Here is a 24,775-nt window from a genome sequence, read left to right on the forward strand (position 1 = left end):
ATTTGGGAATCATCAGCTTTGCGATGGAAAAGGATGAGTTTGGGAAGGATGAGAAGCTAAGCTAGGTTCTAGGCCTGGAAGGGAAAGGAATGAACACGAGTAAGAGCTCAACTCCCCAGCAGGAAGCTGGTACTGAGGCAGGTTATTTCATAGCCTTCCTCTGAAGCCATTGCACACCAGGCTCAACACAACCTCTAGTCTTCTTTCTTGCCTCCCCGTCTCCACATTGCCGCACTTCTCATCATTCGTTCACTTAGCTAACCAGACATCCTGTCTGCGCCCTGCCCTCATCCATATAGCAATTTACTGAGAAGTTGCCCTGTGCCAGGAGCTGTACTGGGTCCTGACCATACAGCAGTGACTAAAGCATCCTTGTCTCAAAATGTTTACATTCTAGCAAAGGAGACAGATGCACACAAATAATTAAAAAGACATATTGGGGAGAGATAAAGACTGGAGAAAAAGTAAGCAAGTTAAGGGAATATAGTGATGCAGGTGTCCTATTTTAATCAAGACAGTAGGGAAAGTCATCTCTGGAAATCACATCTGAGATCTGAATAAAGTGCAAAAGTTCTTGGCAAAGAAAGGGCGGCTAATGAGGCAACAAGGGGCTCAATCATACATGTTTTTATAAGCTTAAATAAAGAGTCCAGCTTTCACTCTGTGTGACAAAGGATCACTGGGGAGGGGAGTATTGAGTAGAGAGGAAGGACGCGTACTTAGATTTTGGCAAGATCCCTCGGGCTGCTGTGTGGAGAATTACCACTTGGGGCAGGAACAGAGGTAGAGGGTCCTTTTAGGAGGGAACTGTAGTAACCCTGGGCAGGGTAAGTGGGGTTTGTTGTACAGGGGTAGGAATAGAGATGGTGAGAAGTGATCAGATTCAGGTTATAGTTTATAGATGGAAAGGACAGGATTTGCAATCAGAACAGATTTCCGGGTGAGAGATAAGTCAAGGACGACTCAAAAGATGAACAGTTGAATAAATGGTAGCAGTTACCCCAGTGGTGAATAGTGGGCAAAGGTTAATTTTAGAGGGAAAATCGCGAACATTGTTTTGGAGACACAAAGTTAATTACATGCTGATTACACATCCAACCAGAGAGGTTGAGTAGACTATGGCTTATATAAATCCAGAGTTCACAGAATTGATCAAAGCAGCAGACAAATGCTTGGGATTGGTCTGTGTAGTGGCATTGAAAGCCACGAGCCTAGATGAGACCATCTGAAAGTGTTGGACAGAGTCCCAGCTCCAGCAGCTGCGAACGGGAGCTGGGGGGTGGGAGGTAATGGGAGGCTGTCATGGTCCTTGAGAGCTTCAAGAGGGACACAGTAGCCTCAAAGGGGAAAGGACGGCGTCTTGAAGGGGCTTGCCACGAGCTTGGAGGCGGATGGGCCATTTTCCAGGCTGAGAGACACACATTAGCGAACACAGGACGACGGACAAGATACGAGGGGTCTGGAAATGGAGGAGGCCGCAGGTGAGGTCAAGAGGGCCGCGCGCGCCTCCACTCCAGCCCACCGTGTCCTGGCGCCATGAGGTACTTCGCCTCTCCCTGAATCGTCTCTCAAGCTGCGCGAGCACCGCTGCCCCGGAGTAGGCCAAGCAGCCCCGCCGGGACTACCGAGACCGCGGGGGAAGGCTGAGCCGCCCTCACCCGGCGGAGTCTCGCGAGAGCGCGGCCTCACCAGCCCAGCATGCCCCGCGCCGCCGCCGCTGCCGCCGCCGCCGCCGCCGCGCCGCGGCTTGAGGGCGGGAGGCTGGGGGAGGGTAGCGGAGCCGGCGCCGCCGCCATGTTGGGTCTGAGGCGGCTGCTGTAGGCGCCGACGGAGCGAGCGGGCTTGTGGAGCGGCGACAGCGGCGTGGGTTCTGCCTCTCTGCGAGCGGCCCGGAGCGGCGGCGGCGGCGGCGCCATGAGCGGGGGCACCCCTTACATCGGCAGCAAGATCAGCCTTATCTCCAAGGCGGAGATCCGCTACGAGGGCATCCTCTACACCATCGACACCGAGAACTCCACCGTAGCCCTCGCCAAAGGTACGCCGGGGCGGGCCTCGGGGTGGGGTGCTGCGCCCGGCTCTCGGCCCGCGGCCTCCTCGCTCCCTCCTTGCCTCTTCCGTGGTCCTCCCGGAGGCCGCTCCCTTCCCTCCCTCCGGGCCCGGGCGTCGCGGGCCGGGCCGCGGCCTCCCCCGGGCTTCCTGGCTTCCACCCCGAAGGTCCGCGCCTTCAATCCGGGAACTGCAGGACCGAGAGCGGGGCGGGCGGGGCGGCCCTGAAGTCCGAGAACGGGCCGGAGAACACGGAGAGACGTGTCTTCCAACTCCGAAATTCGGGGGTTCTGTCGTCTTGCCACAAAACAGATTCTGAGTATTCAAAGAATTTCTCCGCCTAGCTTGAGTTTCGTGCGATTTGTTGATTCGAAGGGACCTATTTTCTCACGTTCTTAATTTCGATTCGTTACGGTATTCATCAGGTGAACTGTAAGTAATGTGCCGAAACTTTGGGTTTGCTCGGCGACGCAGACCGTCTCCAGCTGCCACCGGTACCAGCGAGCAGATCGCATCCCACTTGTCTCCTACGCGGTATATTTACCTGTTAAACCGGAATCCTTCTCGAAGGCTGTTGTGCAACCATCTCTTTTTACAAATGCTTGCGCTTCTCGCATCGACCCTTGTTTCTGAAAAGCCGGTGGGGAGGAGGGTTCCAGCTTAACCCAGGACCCTTGTTCCGAAGGCAGATCCGAGTGGTCCGTGGGCTCTGACTGGTCCCTGTGAAGGCTCCCTGGGATGGCGAGGCCGGGGCATTGAGGAGGAAAGTGTCGTACCCGTAGTATTTCGTTAAGCGTCGCCCAGTCTTGAGTGGGTTTTGTTTCCGTTCACACGTGCTGGGCCTTCGCTCCGCCAGAAAACCAGGAAGAAAATAAACTTTAGCTCCTGCTCTTAAAGCAAATCTCGCAAGTTTGGAATCCTTAGAAGAGGGTAGCGAGATAACTAAGGTAGCTTTCCAGTACATCTCGTGGAGTTATGGGATCAACTCCGTGGTAGAGACAGAGGTCCAGGGCTAGGAAGAAATTTTCTAAATCTGTAAAAAGAAGAAAAATTTCATCTGTAACTAGTAGGAGAATCATTTCACGGTATGTCACACTAAATGTCACACTAGTGACACTTTGGTGTCCTTTTTAATAATACTCGTGTTGGGGCAAATTTTATACCTGAGGTAAGGAGTCTTAAGTCTTTTTTTTTTTTTTTTTTTAATCTTCACTTCTTTTCCACTCCCAACCCATGAGTCTTTAGCTGTATAGTGTCTTAGTTTTTAATGGCTTTATGAAATTATCAAAAAGGCTTTCTAAAGCTCTTGGTGAGAACCACATACAGTATTTTTCATTAAAGTGGTTTAATAACTTTTTAAAAAGCATTGTTTTCCGTAATCTGAATTTTAAGGTGTCTTGCCAGCTTAGAGTTTGAGTTGACCGTGCTTTTACTTCTCACAATGAAAAAAAAACCTGCATACATTTTTAAGTTTTCTGATGTATTAACTTCAGTCTTTTAAAAGCCTTTGAATATATTCTTTTATTCAAGAAAACAAAAAGTCTATATTATTAATGACCCACATTTTTAAAAAAATCCATTTTGGCTTCTAGAGTTAATATTAACTACAATTTTATTAGTCTGTAATAGTTCAGTTCATATGCCAATTTGTTCTTTGTATCCTGACTTGATAAATACGAGAACAGCAATGAAAAGATTTTTTTAAATCACTGAATTGTCTGTATTTATGGCTTTGATAATTAATCCCCCATATATAATACATGCTTTTTGTTAAGCAGGAAGAGTTATTTAATATGTAACAGAGATTTGGGAATACAGTTGTATTTGCAAAAACTGAAGTTACCAAATTTTGGTAGCTTATTCTACATAGCAGTATCTAATCTAAATCTCCAATAAAGCAATACTGTCAACACTGGGCACTTCAAATTCCAGAATTAGAAGTGGGGTGTTTGTTCTTAAAACTTTAGAATTTATGACTTGTGAAGTAATGTGATATCTGATATTCCACCTTTTTTAAAATTTGGATGATGAAGCAGTTGAACAGATTAAAGCCAAAAAGTTTGTTTATGTGGTTTAGAACCCAGTCTGTATTTACATTTAGACATCCCTGTTATCTTTGTGAACTATCAGTTGAGTTAATCTCTTCAAATGACATTCTTGGAATTCTCTTTTGGATGTTAATTTTTTTCCCTCTCTGGAAGAGGGTTTTTTCCCCCCCTTTTATTGTGAAATTACCTCACACGTTGAAAAGATACATAGATAAAAATGGAATATTTTTAAACAAAGATCCCTGTAAGTACCACAGAGGGCAAGACAGACTGTTGCCAGCATCCCAGAATCCTCCCACCCCTTGCATCTTCCCATCACCACAACTACCCACTTAAGCTGGATATAAACATTATTCTAACATTTATAGTCTTATCACTGAAGTTTACATCCCTGAATAATAGAGTTTATGTTTGTCCTTTTTGAACTTTATATAAATGGAATCGTCTTGTATATATATTTGATTTTGTTTTGTTGTGGCTTGGTATTTCATCAGGAATATAACAAGTTTATTCTGCATTTATTTTTTATGTTCTACAGTTAATGTTTAAATTGTTTACAATTTTTGCTATTATGAACAATGCCTTTGTGAACATTTAAGTGCGCTGATGCCTGTTTGTATACTTTTCTTGAGGGTGTGCACTTGAATTGCAGGGTCATGGGGAATGTGTGTCTTTATTAGGTAATGCTAAGCAGTTTTGTTGTTGTTTACTAGTTTTTATTTCAGTTATTAATATATGAGAATTCTAGTTCCACATCCCTTACCAACAGTAATACTTAGTACCAGATATTTAAATTCTGTCCAGTCTGGTGAGTATGAGTGTACCTGGCTTTAATCTTCCTGATTACTAATGAGCTGAACATTTTGTCATATCCTAGTCATTTGGATTTCATCTTTCATGAAATGCCTTTGAAATCTTTTGCTCATTTTACTACTGAAATGCACGTCTTTTTCTAGAGTTCAGTATTCTGAGTACGAATCCTTTCCTGGGTATATCTGTTGCAAATATCTTTTCCCATCTAATGGTTTCTTTTTCTTTTTTTTTCTTTTTTTCTTTTTTTTTTAAACGATTATTTATTTATTTATTTAACAGATAGAGATCACAAGTAGGCAGAGGGGCAGGCAGAGAGAGAGGAGGAGGCAGGTTCCCCCACCAGGCAGAGAGCCTGATGTGGGGCTGGATCCCAGGACTCTGGGATCATGACCTGAGCCGAAGGCAGAAGCTTTAACCCACTGAGCCACCCAGGGGCCCCCATTTAATAGCTTCTTTTGGTGAACATATGTTCGTTTTAAAGAAGACATGTTTATTATTACTCTTTTATTTATGGCTAGTGTTTCTTCCTTCCTTCCTTCCTTCCTTCATTTCTTCCTTTCTTCCTTTCTTCCTTTTTAAGGAATTTTTCCCTACCCCAAGGTCATAAAGATACTTAGATTACTTTTTCAGAACTTTTTGTTTTGCCCTTTCACTTAAATTTAGTAAGGGATTCACTTGGTTTACATGATCCAGGTTAAAACAGGTCCTTTACTTGGATGTTACTTATAATTTAAATTCATGTGGAACTATACAGTGCTCTTAAAATTTTGGGTTAGTTATATTTGATGTGCTATATAGTTACTGTGACCAAATGGCCTGGTTTGCCCTGGTGGAAGGTCCTTGTTTGTGCCTGTTGTTCTAGCATAATTATTAAAACACTCCTTTTCAGGCACCTGGGTGGCTCAGTTGGTTAAGCGCCTGCCTTTGACTCAGGTCAGGGGATCAAGTCCCCATATGGGCTCTCTGCTCTGCAGGGAGCCTGCTCTCCCTCTTCTCTCTGCTTGTGCTCTCTTACATGATCTCTCACTCTATCTCACACACACATAAATAAATAAAATCTTTAAAAATAAATAAAACCTTAGAAAAATAAAACTAAAACATCCCTTTTCGCTCTTGAAAGTGTTCCAGTTTGGGTAATAAATTGTATGATCACACTAAATATAATCAAAAGCCCAGGGGTAGTAACTAACTGGGTAATGTCCTTTATTTTCTGCTAGAGATTTCACAGACTAGCTCTAGCTCTGTAAAGGTAATATTGAAGTTAAGTTTGATGAGCTTTGATACACAGAATCTTCTTATGAATGTCAAGGAGTCTTAAAGGCAACCTAGAAAGACTGATGTCAGTCTGTTAAGTGTGTTAATAGATCATTTGGTCTGTAGTTTGTCTCTCGGAGTCTTTGTCATAGCTCTGAGTTTATTTTCTTCCTGATTACGACCTGCACTTCATCTTCTTTGCTTATTTGCATATGTTTGTCACCTTCCTTCCCTCCATAAAGTCTGAGTTCCTGGGAGAATGAATGTTTATTTAATGAATAAATGGAAATTATTTAGCATTTTAGGTTATTAATCTTGTAGAAATCTCTTGGGGGAATCTCCAAATAGTACTTCCCATGTTCACAATTATATATCTCTTTAAAATTGAAATGCCTAAGATGTATTGTCCCTCACCCTATCCCCAACAGTGAGAGATTTTGGAGACTAGAAATACAGGAGGATAACATCTTGTGACAAAATTAACCTTGTTAGGGAGATGGAGTTTTTACCTTGTGACTCAAGCTCAGTTATAATTTTCGTTTAAAATTGAAGGGAAGAACTAGTTCCAGATGTTTGAGGGAATTGAAAAGTGGTGGCATGCATGAATAGTTTGTAGAATATTTCCAATTACTGTAAATTCAAACCTGTGTCTGTGAATGTGATGCCCAAGCACATACCAGAGACTGGATGCGAAGAGATTGCGAAGAATCAAAGTTTCACAAATGCGGAGTTTTGTCTCATTCATTGCTCTACCCTTGGTGCCTAGAACAGTGCAAGCCCCCGGTAAATATTTGAATAAATGAAAGGATAGTTGTAGTTATTAAAGATTTCTTATTATGGGAATTTCAAAGCTGGAGAAAGTACATATTTCCCATAAGTGTTATGTTTCTAGATTTTTATAATATTTAAATAAAATGGGCTAAAATGAATGAAATTCTTATTTCATCTACATTAGGTTAGCTATATCTGGATAATACACCACTCCAATGAAAACCAGGTTGCCACTGCATTAGGAAAATATTTGTAAAGAAGAATGATTAGTAAGTCGGGTGCTTTTAAAATGATTTGTCCTTAAAATCAAGGCATTGGTAGGAGAATATCAAAGCTGGTAATGGATTATTTACTTAAATTACATAAAGTAACTTAGTACTAAATTACTTATTACTTAAATCATCTGCTAAGTCCTGCCCATTTTTATACCTTAGCCACTTCTTGATTGTTAATTAGCCACATACTCATAAACTCCATTGAGTGAGTAGGAGAGCTCTGTAGGATGGATGAAATGCCTGGGAAGTGCTGTATTGAATTCTTGCATTCTCACATGAGTTGGGGACCTAATCCAGCAATTCACAAAATCACTACCTAGAATGTCCAAAGATTAGTAACTTTTCAGGCTGCAGTTTCTTTTGGTTTAGTGAGGTTGCCAGAACTTGAGCCTTGGAAACACTTTATTGTTGCTGTACAGTCCACGGAAATACTTAGTAATTTGGGAGTCTGAAGTCAATGCCAGAAACTAACTGCATCTTTGAGAGGAGTAAGATAAGCTGTGGCTTTCTGAGTAAGAAGTACAGAAAACAGCGGCGCCTGGGTGGCTCAGTGGGTTAAAACCTCTGCCTTCGGCTCAAGTCATGTCCCAGAGTCCTGGGATGGAGCCCCCGCATTGGGCTCTATGCTCAGCAGGGAGCCTGCTTCTCCCCACCCCTCTTTGCCTGCCTCTTTGCCTACTTGTGATCTCTTTCTGTCAAATAAATAAATAAAAATCTTAATTAAAAAAAAATAGAGAAAACAGTAAAAAGCCTGAAGAAAATAATAATAGAAGGAAAGAAATAGGAAGAGTAAAGAAATCTTACCTGTGCTTGACACATAGCAAGGGTTTCGTAGTGTTTAACTCAGTGCCACAGTAATACTACTAGTAACTGCAGATGACTTAACCTGAGTTTACTGCTCCATGATAGAAGATGCCCTCTACAGAAGCAGTTTACCTTCTTATTTCTCTGTGGTGCTTTAATACTGTTTATTTTTTTAGACACACATACGTGCGTGCATGCGCACTTGGGGGATGGGCAGAGGGCGAGGGAAAGAGAGAATCTTAAGCTGGTGCTACGCTCCTGGAGCCCAACCACAGGGCTTCATCTCACAATCCTGTGATAATGACCTGAGCAGAAATCAAGAGTCCAACAATTAACTGACTGAGCCACCCAGGCACCCCTGAAGTAATATTTTAATTAGCTGTATTAAAATCTAGATATCATTGAAGTAAGTTTTAAGCTTAATTTTAATTTAATTTTAATCTTAATTTTTAATGGATGATGTGTAAGTTAGTTTGTAAAATATTTTATTCACGGAGATCTTATTCTAGTTTTGGTTTTTTGGATTTTTTTTTTTTTAAGATTTATTTATTTATTTGTTGTGGGGGCAGAGGGAGAGGGAGGATGAGAGAGAGTGGAATCTCAAGCAGACTCCCTGTGGGGCTCCATTTCACAACCCTGAGATCGTGACCTGACCTGAAATCAAGAGTCCCAACACTTAACCGACTGATCCACCTAGACACCCCTCTTATTCTAGTTTTGTGGGGTATTTATTTCTCGAAGAAAATGTGACCCAAAAGGCCAGTTGGAATGCTTAGTAGCTCTTTGGCCTTGGACAATTTATTTAATCCTAGCTTTAACTTGTTCTTTTAAATATACGTAATAGTACCCATCATTTATTCTGAGAGTAAATGAGGTAGTATCAAAAGTGCCTGGTTTATTGGGGCACCTGGGAGGCTCAGTGGGGTAAGCCTCTACCTTCAGCACGGGTCATGATCTCAGGGTCCTGGGATCGAGCCCCACATCAGGCTCTCTACTCAACAGGGAGCCTGCTTTCCCCTCTCTCTGCCTGCCTCTCTGCCTACTTGTGATTTCTTTCAAATAAATAAAATCTTTAAAAAAAAAAGTTGGGACTCTTGGGTGGCTCAGTGGGTGAAGTCGCTGCTTTCAGCTCAGGTTGTGATCCCAGGATCCTGGGATCGAGTCCCACATCGGGCTCCTTGCTTGGCAGGGAGCCTGCTTCTCTCTCTGCCTCTGCCTGCCACCTTGCCTGCTTGTGTGCTAGCTCTCTCTCGTGCTCTCTCTGTATCTGATAAATAAATAAATAAATAAAATCTTTTTTTTTTTAAGTGACCCAAAAAAAAAAAAAAAAGTGCCTGGTTTATTGTAGGTGCTTAATAGAGTATAACTATCTCATTGTTATTTCCAGCCGCCATCTCCATCTCTGTCTTCTCTAGCACCTGAACTCCATAAGTCATTCAGACCTATTGTAAGTACAGTATGTCTGTTGAACTTACTACCCTTCAGTGTCCCACATCCCCTTCATGGCTTTACTTCCCTCTTTATCCTGTTTAAAATCCAAGAGCAGTTACCATCAGTACTTAGCATAAACTCAGCCTCCTGCCCACTCCCGCTTTCTTGTACAAGCTTAGAGAAACCACAGTCCTGATTATATCAACAGACATGCTGACCAGTTTCACTCTAAATTTACATTCACTAACCTCATCAGTCATGGTTACTTCCCTGCAGTTATACTGTATTTCCATAGTCTCCTTGTTCCATTTTTTTGCATGACTCTTTCATTCCTTCTGTTTTCCTCAGACCTCCAATACCTCCTACCCATCTTCACTTTCAGTCTGTGAACCTTGCTTCCTATTTGAGGAAAGAATAGCAAGCAGAAGAGAATTTTGATGAACTCATCCTCCAATCCCACATATATCCAGTTACTCACATCTGTGCTCCACACTTTGACTTTTTCAGTGGTCAATGTAGAGAAAGTTTTCTTCTCTGTCAGACCACCCTTCCCCTTATGTAAATTCCATCCCCTCTTGATTTGAGGTCATTGCTTTAGCAATTCTCTACTCTCTTCCTGTGAATTCAGTTTTCCTTCTCTGCTAGATCTTTCCTGTCTTCGAGGAGATCTGATGCTAACTCACCCATCTTAAAAAACAGCAACAAGAAAACACTATGACTCTTTAACTGTTTCCTCTATCACCCCATTTCTTAAAGATATTGATTGATTGATTTGACAGAGATCACAAGCAGGCAGAGAGAGAGGAAGAGAAGCAGGCTCCCCACTGAGCAGAGAGCCCTATGCGGGGCTCTATTCCAGGACCCTGAGATCATGACCTGAGCCGAAGGCCAAGGCTTTAACCCACTGAGCCACCCAGGCGCCCCACTACCACCCCATTTCTGTCCTTCCCTTTACACCAAAATTCCTTGAAGGAATTACCCACACCACTTAACTTATATTATTTTTTGAACCTAGTTTATTGAGGTTTTTATTTGCACAGGTGACAGACTTCTTAATATACTTTATTTTACCATCTGCACTTTTCTCTTGATAATCTCTTGCAGTTCCTGACTTTGAATACTCTCTGTACATTACTGACTCCTGTCTCCAGCCTGGACCTCCTCACTTGTATGCCCAGTTGCCTCCTTAACACACCTGGAGAAATGTCCACATACCTGTTTCTCACATACTGTTTCTCCATCTGATTGAATTGACAGTTCATCCTTTTAGTTGGTAAGACCAGAAACCTTTGAGTCATCTTTAATTCTTCTGTCCTTCTCACACTTCATATGCGTTTCTGATCCTATTACCTTCATTTTCAAAATATATCCAAAATATGACCTCTTACTGTCTCTACTGCTCTACTTTGATTTATTATCTCTCACCAGACTTTTCAGAGACACTCAGGGCCTCGTATTTCAATGTTGGCCTCTTATTTAATTCTCTTTTTGCCCCCCAGTTGTGTTTGAGGGCATCTTTAGCATTTAAAAAAAAAAACAAAAAACAAAAAACAACTACATGGAATGTGTGGGTGGCAAATTTTTTTTAGTGAGCCTTTGTTTTTCTTAATTACTTGACTGTATCATCCTAAATTCAGATTTTATTTTTATTTTTATTTTATTTATTTTTTTGCAAGGGTGGTAGGGAGGGCCGAGAGAGGAATTATCCTCAAGCAGATTGCTGAGCCAGGAGCCTGGCGCAGGGCTCAATCCCATGACCCATGAGATTGTGACCTGAGCTGAAACCAAGAGTCAGATGTTTAATTAACTGAGGCACCCCAAGAGTCTTTTTCTATAAAACTTTGAAGGTATTGATTTGTTGTATTCTGACATTCTAGCGTTGCTGATGCCAATCTGGTTCTTAGTCAGTTCTCTCTCCAGAAGCTTTGTTCTTGGAGTTCAGAAATGTTACCACACTGATTCCTAAGTGGTTCTCTGTGAATCTTATAAATCCAAAGACTCCCAAGTCTCTTCAACCTAATAAATTCTGTCTTAGATTAGTTTCTGTCTTGTTTCTCTTCCTCCATTCCTCACCCATGTTTTGAATTCCTATTGAATGCAATATTGTGTGTGTGTATTTTTGTTTTTTTCTGTTATTTTCATCTCTGTCTCTTGGTTTTATAGTTTGGGAGATTAAAATATAAAACCAACTACAAGAAAGAAAGCACAACTGAAAGCAGCTTAAAGAGTAAAGATTAAATTTATACTGCAGATTGGACAAGGTTTTACTTTTATTTGCTGTTGATAAATCCTACTAAAATTATATGCAAGGACTTTTTTTGCTGTTTTAGGCAAAAACTATAAAGGACAAGGTAGATTTGGAAAGGAGACAAGAGCAACAAAATTTTGGAGTTTGAAGAGCAAGTGGGTGAATTTAAATGACTTAGAAGAGCTGAGAAAGCTACAATCTAAGTAGACAGTGGGTTATACCAAGAACTAACCTGATTCACACCCAGACTTCTGAAAGGCTCAGCAATTGGCATTACCAATTGGAATGGAAACTAGAATGAAGTATGAAATAATGAGGTGATGAGAAGAATGAAGGAATGAGAACTGAAGATGGAGTTAAAAACTGGAAGAGCAACTCAAAAATTGTTTTAATGGTGGTCAGATTTCCAAATCCCCTTTTGCATTTCACACAGCTGGATAGCTGCTCTTCTCCAACACTGGTACTCTCTGGAGAGGGTGGGATAGAGTTTCTGGAAAAACATGGACCCATTAAGAACAGAGGTACCTCTACACTAAAAACAGCTTGGAGCAAATGGGGCATTTAAGAAGCTTACATCTGCCTGGTACTTACTATTTAGTAAGCTATTCATTCAGGAAAATTACTAAGCACCTACTATGACTACATGCTAGACAGTATGCTAGGTGCTAGGAAACAAAAGAGCATTAGACACAAGATTCTTAAGAACACAGCATTTAGGAGCATCTGGGTGGCTCAGTGGGTTAAGCCTCTGCCTTTGGCTCAGGTCATGATCTCAAGGTCCTGGGATCCATCCCCACATCGGGCTCTCTGCTCAGCCAGGAGCCTGCTTCCCCCTCTGTCTCTCTGCCTTCCTCTCTGCCTACTTGTGATCTCTGTCAAATAAGTAAGTAAAATCTTTAAAAAAAAAAAATAAACACAGCATTTAAGATGCAGCCTGACGGATAATTACAGTTAGCCACATGAAGAGGATATCTAGTAGGAAGTATCTGGTCCCAGGTCACAGGGAGTTTGCAGTCTTATCAGAGAACAACTAGAGCCCCAAACTTTTATCCTGACCCATAATACCTAGCACTCACTTAAGGTGGGATCACAGACTCTCATTCAGGTCCTTAGATCATCCAAGTTCCTTCAGATTTGAGGCCTTTTCATAAAGTGCCTTTGGGGTTCTCTTCCCCTACTCCTTATATGGATGTGGTTGAAGAATGAACAGTGCAACAGATTAAGAAGTCACAGTGGTAAGAAAAAAATTAACTCTGGAAGGCATAAGTGACAGTGAAAATGTGTCATATAGCAAGCTCAGGCACTCTCCCTTCCCCTTTAATTTTACTTCCACTGCTAAATTTATCTTAATATATTCAGTTTGTCACTTGAATGACAGGCTAAGAAGTCTGAATTTTCTTGGTAGATTTCGAGAGCCATTGGAAGTTTTTTAGCCGGTAAGGTAACATGTCAGAGTCAAGCTTTAGGAAGTTTATGCTGCAGCATTGTGCAAAAACATTGGAGGTGAGAGGAGAGGCTGACGATAGTGACGTCAGTTGAAGTATTTTAAGAGTTTGGGAAAGAGGAAATAGAGGCCTAAACTAGTTAAAACAGAGAGGGAAGAACAGATACGTGAGAAATCAGGAGAGTGGGTTAGCCTTTAAAAAGTTGATAGGGAACAGGGAAGAATTGAGTGATGATACAACAGTGATTCCTATCAACTGAAATTGGGAATGGATCAGGAGGGACATTAGATTTATTTTTCCTGGTTCTGCTTGAGCATCATCACCCCTACAAAGCCTTCCCTGATTTCCCACAAGTCAGGAAATGCTAAGTGTACCTTCTGTGTTGTCTTTTTGTTTTCTGTTTTCTTCTTGTGCTTACCATGCCTGTCTTACTATGTTTCACAACTAGACATCAGCATCTTTTCCCCCTTATGTCCCTTGTACATAGCAAAGTAACTATTTGTTGGTCTCATAAGCGTTATTTTTTCTGAAAATTTACCTGGGTCGGAAAATGTGTACTTGTACGACTTAATATTTAATAGAAAAAATGTGATAATTGAAGATGGTATTAAAGATATTTTACTCTCTCAAATTAATAATGATGAGTATAATTCAGTTTTCTTTTGCAGTCCTGTGATTTACAGAAATGTTTCAGGATCTTATCTACAGTTTCAGAAGGGTCCTGGTAAATATGTTTAGCATTATTACTGTTGTTTACTGCCTCAGTACTGCAGTTACTGCCTCACTGTCTAAATTTTTGAATCGCTTTTTGGTTATACAATTTCTCTTCATGCCACTCTCCCTAAATTCTTACTCTCACAGGTCATTATTCCCTTATGCTTAGTCTGACATTCTCATGGTTGAGGAAACATATGTTAGAGTAAGTCTGCAAATATTAGTAATTCAAGGGGAAGAATCTTGCATGGGGAAAGCAAGTGAAGTTGCAAATGAGAGAAGCTAATTAACTGAGCAAGGTCTCAAACCTGTAATTGTGGGAGATGACTTTAGGTTAAAAGAAATATAAGGTCTCTACCCCTCTGAGTGCAAGAGGGAAAAAAATGAGTGAAGATGATGAAATGTACTAACGAAAAGGACAAGATGGTTTTGGATCTTTTTAGGCAAACCAGAGGTTACTTCAACGTTTAGAGTCAAAGTAATGAGTTGGTTTTAAGAATATTTGAAAGGTGAGGGGCGCCTGGGTGGCTCAGTCAGTTAAGTGTCTGTCTTTGGCTCAGGTCATGATCCCAGAGTCCCAAGATCAAGTCCCACATCGGGCTTCCTGCTCAGCAAAGAGCCTGCTTCTCCCTCTGCCGCTTACCCCACTCCTCCTCTCTCTAGCTCTCTCTCAAACACATAAGTAAAATCTTTGGAAAAAAAGAAAATGCCTGAATGATGAGAGGAAAGTCACCTACATTGTGAACTCTGGAGTGAGGGTGGTTTTTTGTCTTCCGATTGCCAGTGGTTGGTGCGTGATCAGTGCTGAGGTGGTTGAGAATATTGCGGAGAGAAGGTTTGTAGAGATGTCTGCTGGGGTGACAGGTATGTAATTGGGTACAGGAAAAGATAATAGTGGCCAGAGACAGATGTTTTCACTCAGTGCAGTAATACTCCCTAACAGAAAGTAGTGTGAGTGAGGGGGAAGAAGGGGCCAAAGAGGAGAGTGCAGGTGTGTGGAAAAGTAAAGCTTTGTGGAGGCAGTTTGTGATGTGATTCACAAGCAGTCCTGGGCCGCCCCCACCCCCCGCCCCAAGTAAAACATCAAGAGTGTACTTACTACCATCCTTCTATCAGGGTCTGTGCATGGGTCCTCTGTCATAGAAGAGATAGTTTTATAAAGCTAGTCTTAGTTTTTAAATGATTAAACCATATATAACAGTTCATTCCAAATATGTGGTATCTCACATGCTTTCAGCAGTAGTTAGTGTAGGATACTAGTTGTGCAACAAGAACTGTACTTACGGATAAATCCAGAAAGAGAAGAAAAATGCCAAGTGCAACTTCTCACTTTTTTTTCTGGTTCAGTGCTTTTGCATATATTGTTTTTTAAGTAATGCTTTTTTTTCTATTTTCCCATCCTGTTGATATCCAGTTGTCCTTTCTTTTTGATGCAGTCATTCTCCCATTTTATTCTAGGTAGAAGTATTGCATGATTTAATTCAATTCCATTGATATTGAACAGTGTTCAGTAATTTTGGACGTTGCTTACTCAATAGCTTTTTCCACTGTGGAATTTATTCAACAAATATGCACATGCGAGCAATGTAAGATAAGATACAGTGTTAGGTACTGAGGGAGTTGCAAAGATTATTTAAATACAGATTTTTCTCCTGAAGACTTTTTTTTTTTTAAATTAAGATTTATTCATTCGAGAGAAAGCAAGTGGCTGGAGGGGCAGAGGGAAAGGGAGAGAATCCTCAAGTAGGCTCCCCGCTGAGCATGGAGCCCGATGTGGGGCTCAATCCCACAACCCATGAAATCATGACCTGAACTGAAACCAGAGATCAGATGGCTCAAGCAGCAGAGCCACCCAGGCACCCCTCTCCTGAAGATTTTTCAGTTCTAGGAAGGGGAAGGTATAGACAGTGTGACAGAATGCTGTGTCATTTTTAGAGGAATAATGTGTTACTTCCACCTGAAAGTATTACTGATAGAGATGTGTGATGGTTAATTTTGTGTCTCTGTGGCTGGGCCAAGTGCCCAGAATTTTGGTCAGATATTCTGGATGTTTCTGTGAAGATGGTTTTTGAATGAGATTACTCTTTAAATCAGTAGACTTTAAGTAGATTACGCTACATGATATAAGTGGGTCTTATCCAATCAAGTGAAGGCCTTAATAGAGCAAAGAGTGACTTCCTCTGAGCAAGAAGAAATTTTGCCAGCAGACCACCTGTGGACTCAAACTTCAGCTTTTCCCCGGGTCTCTAGCCTGTCAGCCTACTCTGCCAGTTGTGGATTTTCACATGAGCCAGTTCCTTAAAGTAAATCCGTGTGTGCGCGCGCGCGCGTGTGTGTGTGGTGTGTCTGTTGTTGGTTCTGTTTCTCTGGAGAAAGCTGATGAATACAAGTAGCATATAAGCTGAAATATAGCATGTGTTGAGTGTGGGGAGAAGCTATGGTAGAAGGCAGAAACCCTGCTCTGGCTATTGAGAATAATGAGCTTTGTTGGAAGTTTGTATAAATGGGTTGGGACTAGATCTTACAAGTAATATTTGACAGAAGTTTTAACTTAAAGGGTACATCAGGAATCTTATTCTAGGCATGCCTGGGTGGCGTTGTCGCTTAAGCGTCCAACTCTTGGGTTTCAGCTCAAGTTGTGGTCTCGGGGTCATGAGATTGAGCCACCATTGGGCTCTGTGCTTGGCACAGAGGGCGCTTGGGCTTCTCTGCCCCTCCCACACGTGCTCACTCACCATCTCCTCTCCCTCTCTCACTCTCGCTCTTGCTCTCACTCTCTTTCAAGTAAATCTTTTTTTAAAAATCTTATTCTAGATTTACATTTGAGTTTAGGCTTAGATTTCTAACTTACTTTGGGCATTTCTTGAGTAATTCAGCCTTTTTCATTTATTGCTCTCACATTTTGGTATTCAACAGATTTTTCTTTCTTATCCATCAGTATTAGATTTACAATTTTTAGTTTGTGTCCAAAAGTGAAATCTTTTGGAAAATACTAATGATGTCACTTTGTGCATACTGCCTGTACTTAACTATGTATATGTTTGTCATATTTAAACTTACAAAGGTTTGGTATTTTGTAATGGAGATACTGTATTGGGCAGTTGATCTTTACAGCTCTTCCCTCTATCCATGTAGTATGACTGTATGTTTAGGTATTAATATACTGGTAAATAGGTTTGACATTAGTTGATGATTGAACTTGATCTATTAGAAATAGTTTTTTTTTTTTAGATAAATGATTTTGCCAGAACTTTTACCCTTTTTACGTATTTTTTAAGAAGACAACCATGGGGTTGCCTGGGTAGCTCAGTTGTTAAGCATCTGCATTCGGCTGATGTCACGATCCCAGAGTCCTGGGATCGAGCCCTGTATCAGGCTTCCTGCTATGCAAGGAGCCTGCTTCTCCCTCTCCCACTCCCCCTGCTTGTGTTCCCTCTCTCACTGTATTTCTCTGTGCCAAATAAATAATAATCTTTAAAAATTATTTTAAAAAAGATAGTCATGGGATGCATATCTCAATAAATCATTTGTAGTCAGAAATAGGGAATTGATTATGTTCTTTCAGACTAACAGAGAAAAATTTTTCCCTATTTCCCATACCCTTTTATTAAACATCGGCCCAAAACTTGGGCTTTTCATGGAGGACAAGGGGAGATGGAGAGGAGAAGGGAGTTGAGGGAAATTGGAAGGGGAGGTGAACCATGAGAGACTGTGGACTCTGAAAAACAATCTGAGGGTTCTGAAGGGGTGAGGGGTGGGAGGTTGGGGGAACCAGGTGGTGGGTATTAGAGAGGGCACAGATTGCATGGAACACTGGGTGCGGTGCAAAAACAATGAATACTGTTACACTGAAAAGAAATAAAAAATTTAAAAAACAAAACAAAACAAAAAAAACTTGGGCTTTTCTAGTTGGGGGTTAAAAAAAACTAGGAGGGCACCTGGGTGGCTCAGTTGTTAAGCGTCTGCCTTCAGCTCAGGTCATGATCCCAGGGTCCTGGGATCGAGCCCCACTTCAGGCTCCCTGCTTGGCAGGAAGCTTGCTTCGCCCACTCCCCCTGCCTGTGTTCCCTCTTTCACTGTGTCTCTGTCCAAACAAATAAATAAATAAATAAAATCTTTAAAAAATAAAAAAAACTAGGATACTTACCTGAAACAGCATAACACCATGATGAAATTTAGAGAGGACAGCTGCTCCTAGTTCCAACATCTAACCCAGCTATTAATACTGTTTTGTGTATTCTCTTTGAGGCTGTATTTGTGTGTGGGAAGGGGAGGATTATTGAGGTGAAATTCGTATAACACAGTTAACCATTATAAAGTAATATGATTCAGTGGCTTTTAGTTTAGTCACAGTGTTGTGCAACCACTACCTCGCTTCGGTTTCAGAATTTTTTCATCACCTTAGAAGAATATCCCTACCCATTAAGTAATCCTTCCCCATTTCCCTTTTCTTCCAGTAACCATTTATCTGCTTTCTGTCTCTGTGGCTTTTCCCCTTCTGGATATATGTAAAAGAGATCATGCAGTATGTGACCTGGCTTTCACTCAGCGTAATGCTTTGGAGTTTCTAGTTGTAACATGTCTCAGCATTTCATTCCTTTTTATGGCTGGGTAATATTCTGTGTGTGCATGTGTGTCTAAATATAAAAAGCACTATTTGTTTATCCGTCCATCTGTTGATGGGCATTGGGTTGTTTCCCAACCTTTTGGCTCTTATGAATAAATACTGCTTTAAACATTCATGGACAAGTATAGGTTCTTACACATGTAAGTGAAATTACTGAGTAATATACATGGTAATTCCATGTTCAAGTTTTTGAGAAACCACCAAGCTGCTGTCCACAGCAGCCGTACCATTTTATATTTCTTACAATGTCAGAGATTCCTATTTCTCTATATCCTTGCCAATGTAGTTATTTTGTTTTATTATTTTTTATACATTTTTAATTTATACATTTTTAATTAAAATTCAATTAACATTAATATATTACTGATTTCAGAGGTAAAAGTCTATTTTGTTTTATTATTAAAGCCCTTCTTGTAGTTTTGTTTTGTATTAACATAATGACCAAAGATATTAAGCCTCTTTCACAAGCTTGTGGACTACTTGTCTATCTTTTTTTGAAAAGTGTCTCTTCAAGTTTTTGCCCTTTTTTAATTGGGTGCTTTGTCTTTTTGTTGTTGAGTTGTTGGGGGGCTTTTTTTTTTAAGATTTTATTTATTTAGGGGCGCCTGGATGGCTCAGTGGGTTAAGCCTCTGCCTTCAGCTCAGGTCACAATCTCCGGGTCCAGGGATCGAGCCCTGCATCAGGCTCTCTCTGCTCAACAGGGAGCTTACTTCCCCCTCTCTCTCTGCCTGCTCTTCTGCCTACTTGTGATCTCTCTCTCTGTGTCAAAAAAGTAAATAAAATCTTTTTAGAAAAAAGGTTTTGTTGTTGGTTTTTTTTAATCTTTTTTCTAAAAAGATTTTATTTACTTATTTGTCAGAGAGAGAGCACAAGGCAGGGAGTGGCAGGCAGAGAGAGAAGCAGGCTCCCTGCTAAGGAAGGAGCCTGATGAAACCCTGGGATCATGACCTGAGCCAAAGCCAGATGCTTAATCAACTGAGCCATGCAGGTATCCCTGTCGTTGAGTTGTTAAGAGTTCTTTATATATTCTAGATATAAAACCCTTGTATGTGACTTGCAGATATTTCTTACATACCATAGCTTTTGTGTTTTACCATTCTCAGTATTGTTCTTTGATGCACAGAATGTTTTGATTTTTATGAAGTCCAGTTTATTTTTTTGTTGTTCCTCATGTTTTCAGTGTTAAAGAATCCATTGTCAAATCGAGGTCATAAAGATTTACTTCTGTGTTCTCTTAATAGTTAAACAGTTTTGGCTTATATTTAGATTATTGACCTGCTAAAAGAAAAATTGTGTGGGATGCCTGGTGGCTTAGTCGGTTGAGTGTCAGACGTTTGTTTTCTGCTTGGACCATGATCTCAGGATCGTGGAATCAAGCCCGTATTGGGCTCTGCGCTTAAAGCGCGGAGTCAGCTTGGGATTCTTTCCCTCTTCCTCTCCCTCCCCTTGGTGTACATGTGCGTGCACTGTCTCTCTGTCTCTGTCTCTGTCTCTGTCTCTGTCTCTCAAACAAATAGATAAATAAATCTGTTTTGAAAAAGTGCTTTTTCCTCTACTCACCAGTTTACTTAGTAGTTCTGGCCACCACATGTTCAGTCAGTCATATCAACCAATTCTCCCAGCTCCCTAGATACCACCTGGGTATCCTACAATTTAGTTCAGTTCTGACACTATCTATCTGAGGTTAGTGTCAGATCTCAGAGGTTAAAGGCTCAGTCCCAAGAGACAACCCACCCTGGCCTACTTCACACACTAGTCTAAAGTTGCAAGTTATCAACTGTACTTCTCACCAACTGGCTATAAATTGAGGCTTCCCAGAACCACCACCTTGGTTTGATCATTTGCCAGAATGGCTCACAGAACTTGGGAAAACAGCTTACCCATTAGATAGATTACCAGTGTATTATAAGAGGATACAACTGAGAAACAACCCAGGTAGACGAGATACATAGGGCAAGATATGTGGGAAGGAGTGCAGTGATCCTGTCTTCTCCAACCAAGTCATCCTCCCAGTACCTCTACCTGTTCACCAACCCAGCAGCTCTCTAAATCCCATAGTGTAGGGATTTTTACAGAGGCTTTATCACATGGGTGGCATGATCAGTTATCAGTTCCATCTCCAACCCCTCTGAGCGTAGAGACTGATGTGGGGCTCAATCCTACCACCCAAGATCATGATCTAAATTGAAATCAAGAGTCAGATGCTCACAGCGCCTGGGTGGTTCAGTGGGTTAAGCCTCTGCCTTGGGCTCAGGTCATGATCTCAGGGTCCTGGGATCGAGCCCACATCAGGCTCTCTGCACAGCGGGGAGCCTGCTTCTCTCTCTCTCTCTCTCTCTCTCTCTCTCTCTCTGCCTGCCTCTTTGCCTACTTGTGACCTCTGTGTCAAATAAATAAAATCTTTAAAAAAAAAAAAAAAGATGCTCAACCAACTGAGTCATCCAGCTCCCTGAGGGTTTTTTTGTTTGTTTTTTTAATGTGATTACACGTATAAATTTCTCTCAAGTATGGCATTCTTTACATCTCATAATTTTGGCACATTATAGTTTTTTGGTTTTTTGTGGGTTTTTTTGGTCTCAATTTTTCTTAATTTCCCTAGTGATTTCTTATTGGACTCACTGGTTGTTTAAGAGTATGGTATTTAATTTCCAGGTCGAGTTTCCTTTTATTATTCATTTCTAGCTTTACTCCATTGTGGTCAGAGAAGATACTTCGTAAAATTTCAATTTTTTTCAATTTATTGAGAGTTGAGTTCGGCCTAACATGTGGTCTACCCTGATGAATGTTCCATGTGCAATTGAGAATAATGTATATTTTGCTGTTGTTGAGCAGGGAAAGGATAATCTGTTGCTTTTAAAAACTTTCAGGACACTACTGAGGAAGTTCTTTGACTCTTGAGCCTTGAAACAGTGGTCCCTCTGTGAATTGCCAGATAGTTCAAATCACACAATCGTGATTTTTCTGGGATATGCTGCTTGTTTTCCACCTAGCACTTGCAAAGCTGCACCAGGATCATGAGCCACCATCCCTATGGCTGCCCTTTGTGGAGATGGGAGTTAATGAATGGTAGCAGCTTCCACTATGCAAAATGCCAAAATTAACCACAAGTTAACAGCCTTACTTCATCAGCTACTCCCATGGATGCTCAAGAGTGTCATTAGAACTCCATTGTTCTAAAATGGTTTATTCAGACTTTAGGTGCCAAGTCAATAGTTGTTTCGGTGTTGGGACTGATTCCTGGATTTTCTTACTTTGCCATCTTTCATGTCAGTCACCTCTGTGTTTTTATTTCAGGTAGTTGTAATCTTTTGAAAATTACAGTTTTGTAATCTGCCTCATATAATATGTTTAATGTTACTGTGTATATTCACCTAATGTTTTTTTTTTTTTTGAAGATTTTAATGATTTATTTGAGAGAGAGAGCAAGCAAGCATGAGAGGAGCAGAGGAAGAAGCAGGCTCCCCGCTGAACAGGGAGCCCGATGTGGGCTCAGTCAAGCCCTGAGATCATGACCTGAGCCAAAGGCAGATGCTTAACTGACTGAGCTATCCAGGTGCCCCTTAAATCTCTTTTTTAAGTGGGGCTTAAACTCAAAACCGTGACCCGGAGTTACATGCTCCACCGACTGAGCCAGCCAGGCACCCCTATATTTACTCAACTTTTTGATATGACAAATAATATATCTATTTTGAAGGAAGAAAAAAGACCAGAGTTGTAGAATTCTAAATAAAATTTAAAAAATTGCATCCAGTAAATCGTATTCTTTTGGTGAATTTGAGTCTAAGACTGACCCCTTTCTTTAAGTTCCTCTACACCGTTACTTGGCCTGGTAACTTCCAAACTGGTCTTCTTCCATTTTCACTTTGTTTTCCACCATCACAGAAGGACAAATACTATAGAATGGTGGTTTCCAGAGCCTAGGGGTAGGGAAAATGAACAGTCATGGTTCTGCGCATGTAAAGTCTCAGTTAAGCAAGATGATAAAGTTCTAGATTTCTACACATTTTGCTATACAAATACTGTACCATACTGCTTTAAAAAAATTCAGGAGGGTTAATCTTACATGTTCTTACCACAATTTTTAATTAAAATGATAGCATTAACAAAAATCCTGGTAGTGAGTTATGCCTAATAAGGCAGCTTCAAAGAAAAATTGAAGAAGATCTAAGAATTGAGGCTTTTTGCTGGAGACTAGGAAAGAGTGCATCAAGATCAGGGAGAACCATGCAACAAGTACTTTTAAGACTAATTATGTAGCCAAATTGAGCCAAGGAAAAACTTGGGGTGAGTGGGAATCATACTAGCTTTCCGTGGTTTGCCGTGTTTAGCTTCTGTTACCTCCAAGTGCAAAAATTAAATAACAAGAGAAATTGGGGATGAACCAGTGTGATTTCTTACTATATTGTTAATTCCTTTACTTAACATTTGCATACAAACTAATTCATGTGTTGAAATGTGTTGTAGCTGAACAATAGTAGTGATTTTCTACCTTTTCTGTGCTTATCATGCCTTTCTTTCCACTCTCAATGGCCAGGTTGTTTGTATTATCTTCAGCCATGTGTGCCCTTCTGATCTCTGTTAATTTTTTCTTTATAGTGGTACAAGACTTGTCTATTGGAAATATTAAATCTGATCAAACTAGTATCTATTATTAGAGTATGTTTCTCCTACTCTTGGTGTGTACAGTTCATTCTCCATGGTCTCTGTTTTCATACCTTTTCATTATCCTCTTTTATTGTATGATACAAGTTTTCTTCACATTTTGGAAAATGTGTCCTTAATTTTTTTTGTTTTGTTTCAAGATTTTATTTATTTATTTGACAGACAGAGATCACAAGTAGCAGAGAGGCACGCAGGGAGAGGGAGAAGCAGGCTCCCTGCTGAGCAGAGAGCCTGATATGGGGCTCGATTCCAGGACCCTGAGCTGAAGGCAGAGGCTTAACGCACTGAGCCACCCGGAGGCCTCTATGTCCTTAGTTTTAAACTCTAATGTTGGTTACATTTAGGACCTCAAATAACCAAATTTTAAGCCTACAAATACTAATTTACCAACTTCCCAAAAAATTTTATCAAGTGATTCTCTGCTATAACAGATGAGATTTTCAATTTATGTATTTCCCTTTGTGTTTTCCTCTATTTCCACTCATCTTCATCTTCCAGTATTTGTTAGAATACTATGTGGTAGGGCACCTGGGTGGCTCAGTGGGTTAAAGCCTCTGTCTTCGGCTCAGGTCATGATCCCAGGGTCCTGGGATCGAGCCCCACATCAGGCTCTCTGCTCAGTGGGGAGCCTGCTTCACTTCCTCTCTCTCTGCCTGCTTCTCTGCCTACTTGTGATCTCTGCCAAATAAATAAATAAAATCTTAAAAAAATAAAAATAAAATACTATGTGGTAAACCATCCTGACTTTTGTCAGTATGTAATTTAGTAGCTTTTTTCAGAACTATTAAGCTTACATTCTGTTCTAAGACCATAGTAAATTGTCATACATATTTGTGTGTTTAAATGAATTCTTCATCTCTTGTTTATTTAAATTCAGCTAATTAACATATAGTTTATTATTAGTTTCAGAGACAGAGTTTAGTGATTTCATCAGTGCATATAACACTACGTTAAGTGCCCTTCTTAAATGCCCATCACCCAGTTACGCCATCCCTCCTGCCACTTCCCCTCCAGCAGCCCTGTTTGTTCCCTAGAGTTAAGAAGAGTCTCTTATGGTTTGTCTCCCCTTCTGATGTCATCTTACTTTATTTTTCCCTCCCTTCCCCTATGTTCCTCTGTTTTGTTTCTTAAATTCCACATGAGTAAAATCATATAATTTCTTTCTCTGATTGACTTACTTCACTTAGCATAATACCCTCTAGTTCCATCCACATTGTTGCAGATGTATTTATCTTTCTTTTTTTTTAATGAGTTAAAAGTCTAATTCTGAACCATTTTTATAACTGCATTTTCTCTTGAAGTGTCGTATCACAGCAGGTTACAACAGCTTTGGGATAAAAGGCAAATGGTAAACTGTCCAAAACAGGGTTCCAAATAACACCTCTTACTGATTTACCCTACCCACATCATCTTTTATCTTTTATTTGGTACCACATCTAAGTCCTTGCTGTACAAAAACCACCGACAAGCTCCATTAGGTTTTCCAAGGCCTAAAAAAACCATTCAAACTATACCCATGTATTCACTAGACAGATGAAAAATCCATTCAAGATTAATATTTATCACAGGAGATGGAAGAAAATTTCAGAAAGAACTGCTCTACCTTCTTGAGAAAAATAAAAATCTTATGATCAAA

At 40.7% G+C, this 24,775-nt stretch overlaps 1 protein-coding gene across 4 annotated transcripts in view; it reads left to right on the forward strand.

The window, feature by feature from the left end:
* The first annotated feature begins 1,755 nt into the window (after positions 1-1,755).
* The window catches only part of LSM14A (LSM14A mRNA processing body assembly factor), a 54,794-nt gene continuing 31,774 nt past the window's right edge, over positions 1,756-24,775 (forward strand). Inside the window, exon 1 of one of the 4 annotated variants that reach the window (XM_032842019.1) lies at positions 1,756-2,035. In XM_032842019.1, the coding sequence (XP_032697910.1) occupies positions 1,915-2,035 (121 nt within the window). In that variant the 5' untranslated portion in view covers positions 1,756-1,914. The remainder of the gene's footprint in view (positions 2,036-24,775) is intronic. The other 3 variants (XM_032842016.1, XM_032842017.1, XM_032842018.1) reach the window with 3 other exon arrangements.

Source organism: Lontra canadensis, unplaced genomic scaffold (assembly GCF_010015895.1).
Source record: "Lontra canadensis isolate GAN:19392208 unplaced genomic scaffold, GSC_riverotter_1.0 scaffold125, whole genome shotgun sequence".
Taxonomy (NCBI): domain Eukaryota; kingdom Metazoa; phylum Chordata; class Mammalia; order Carnivora; family Mustelidae; genus Lontra; species Lontra canadensis.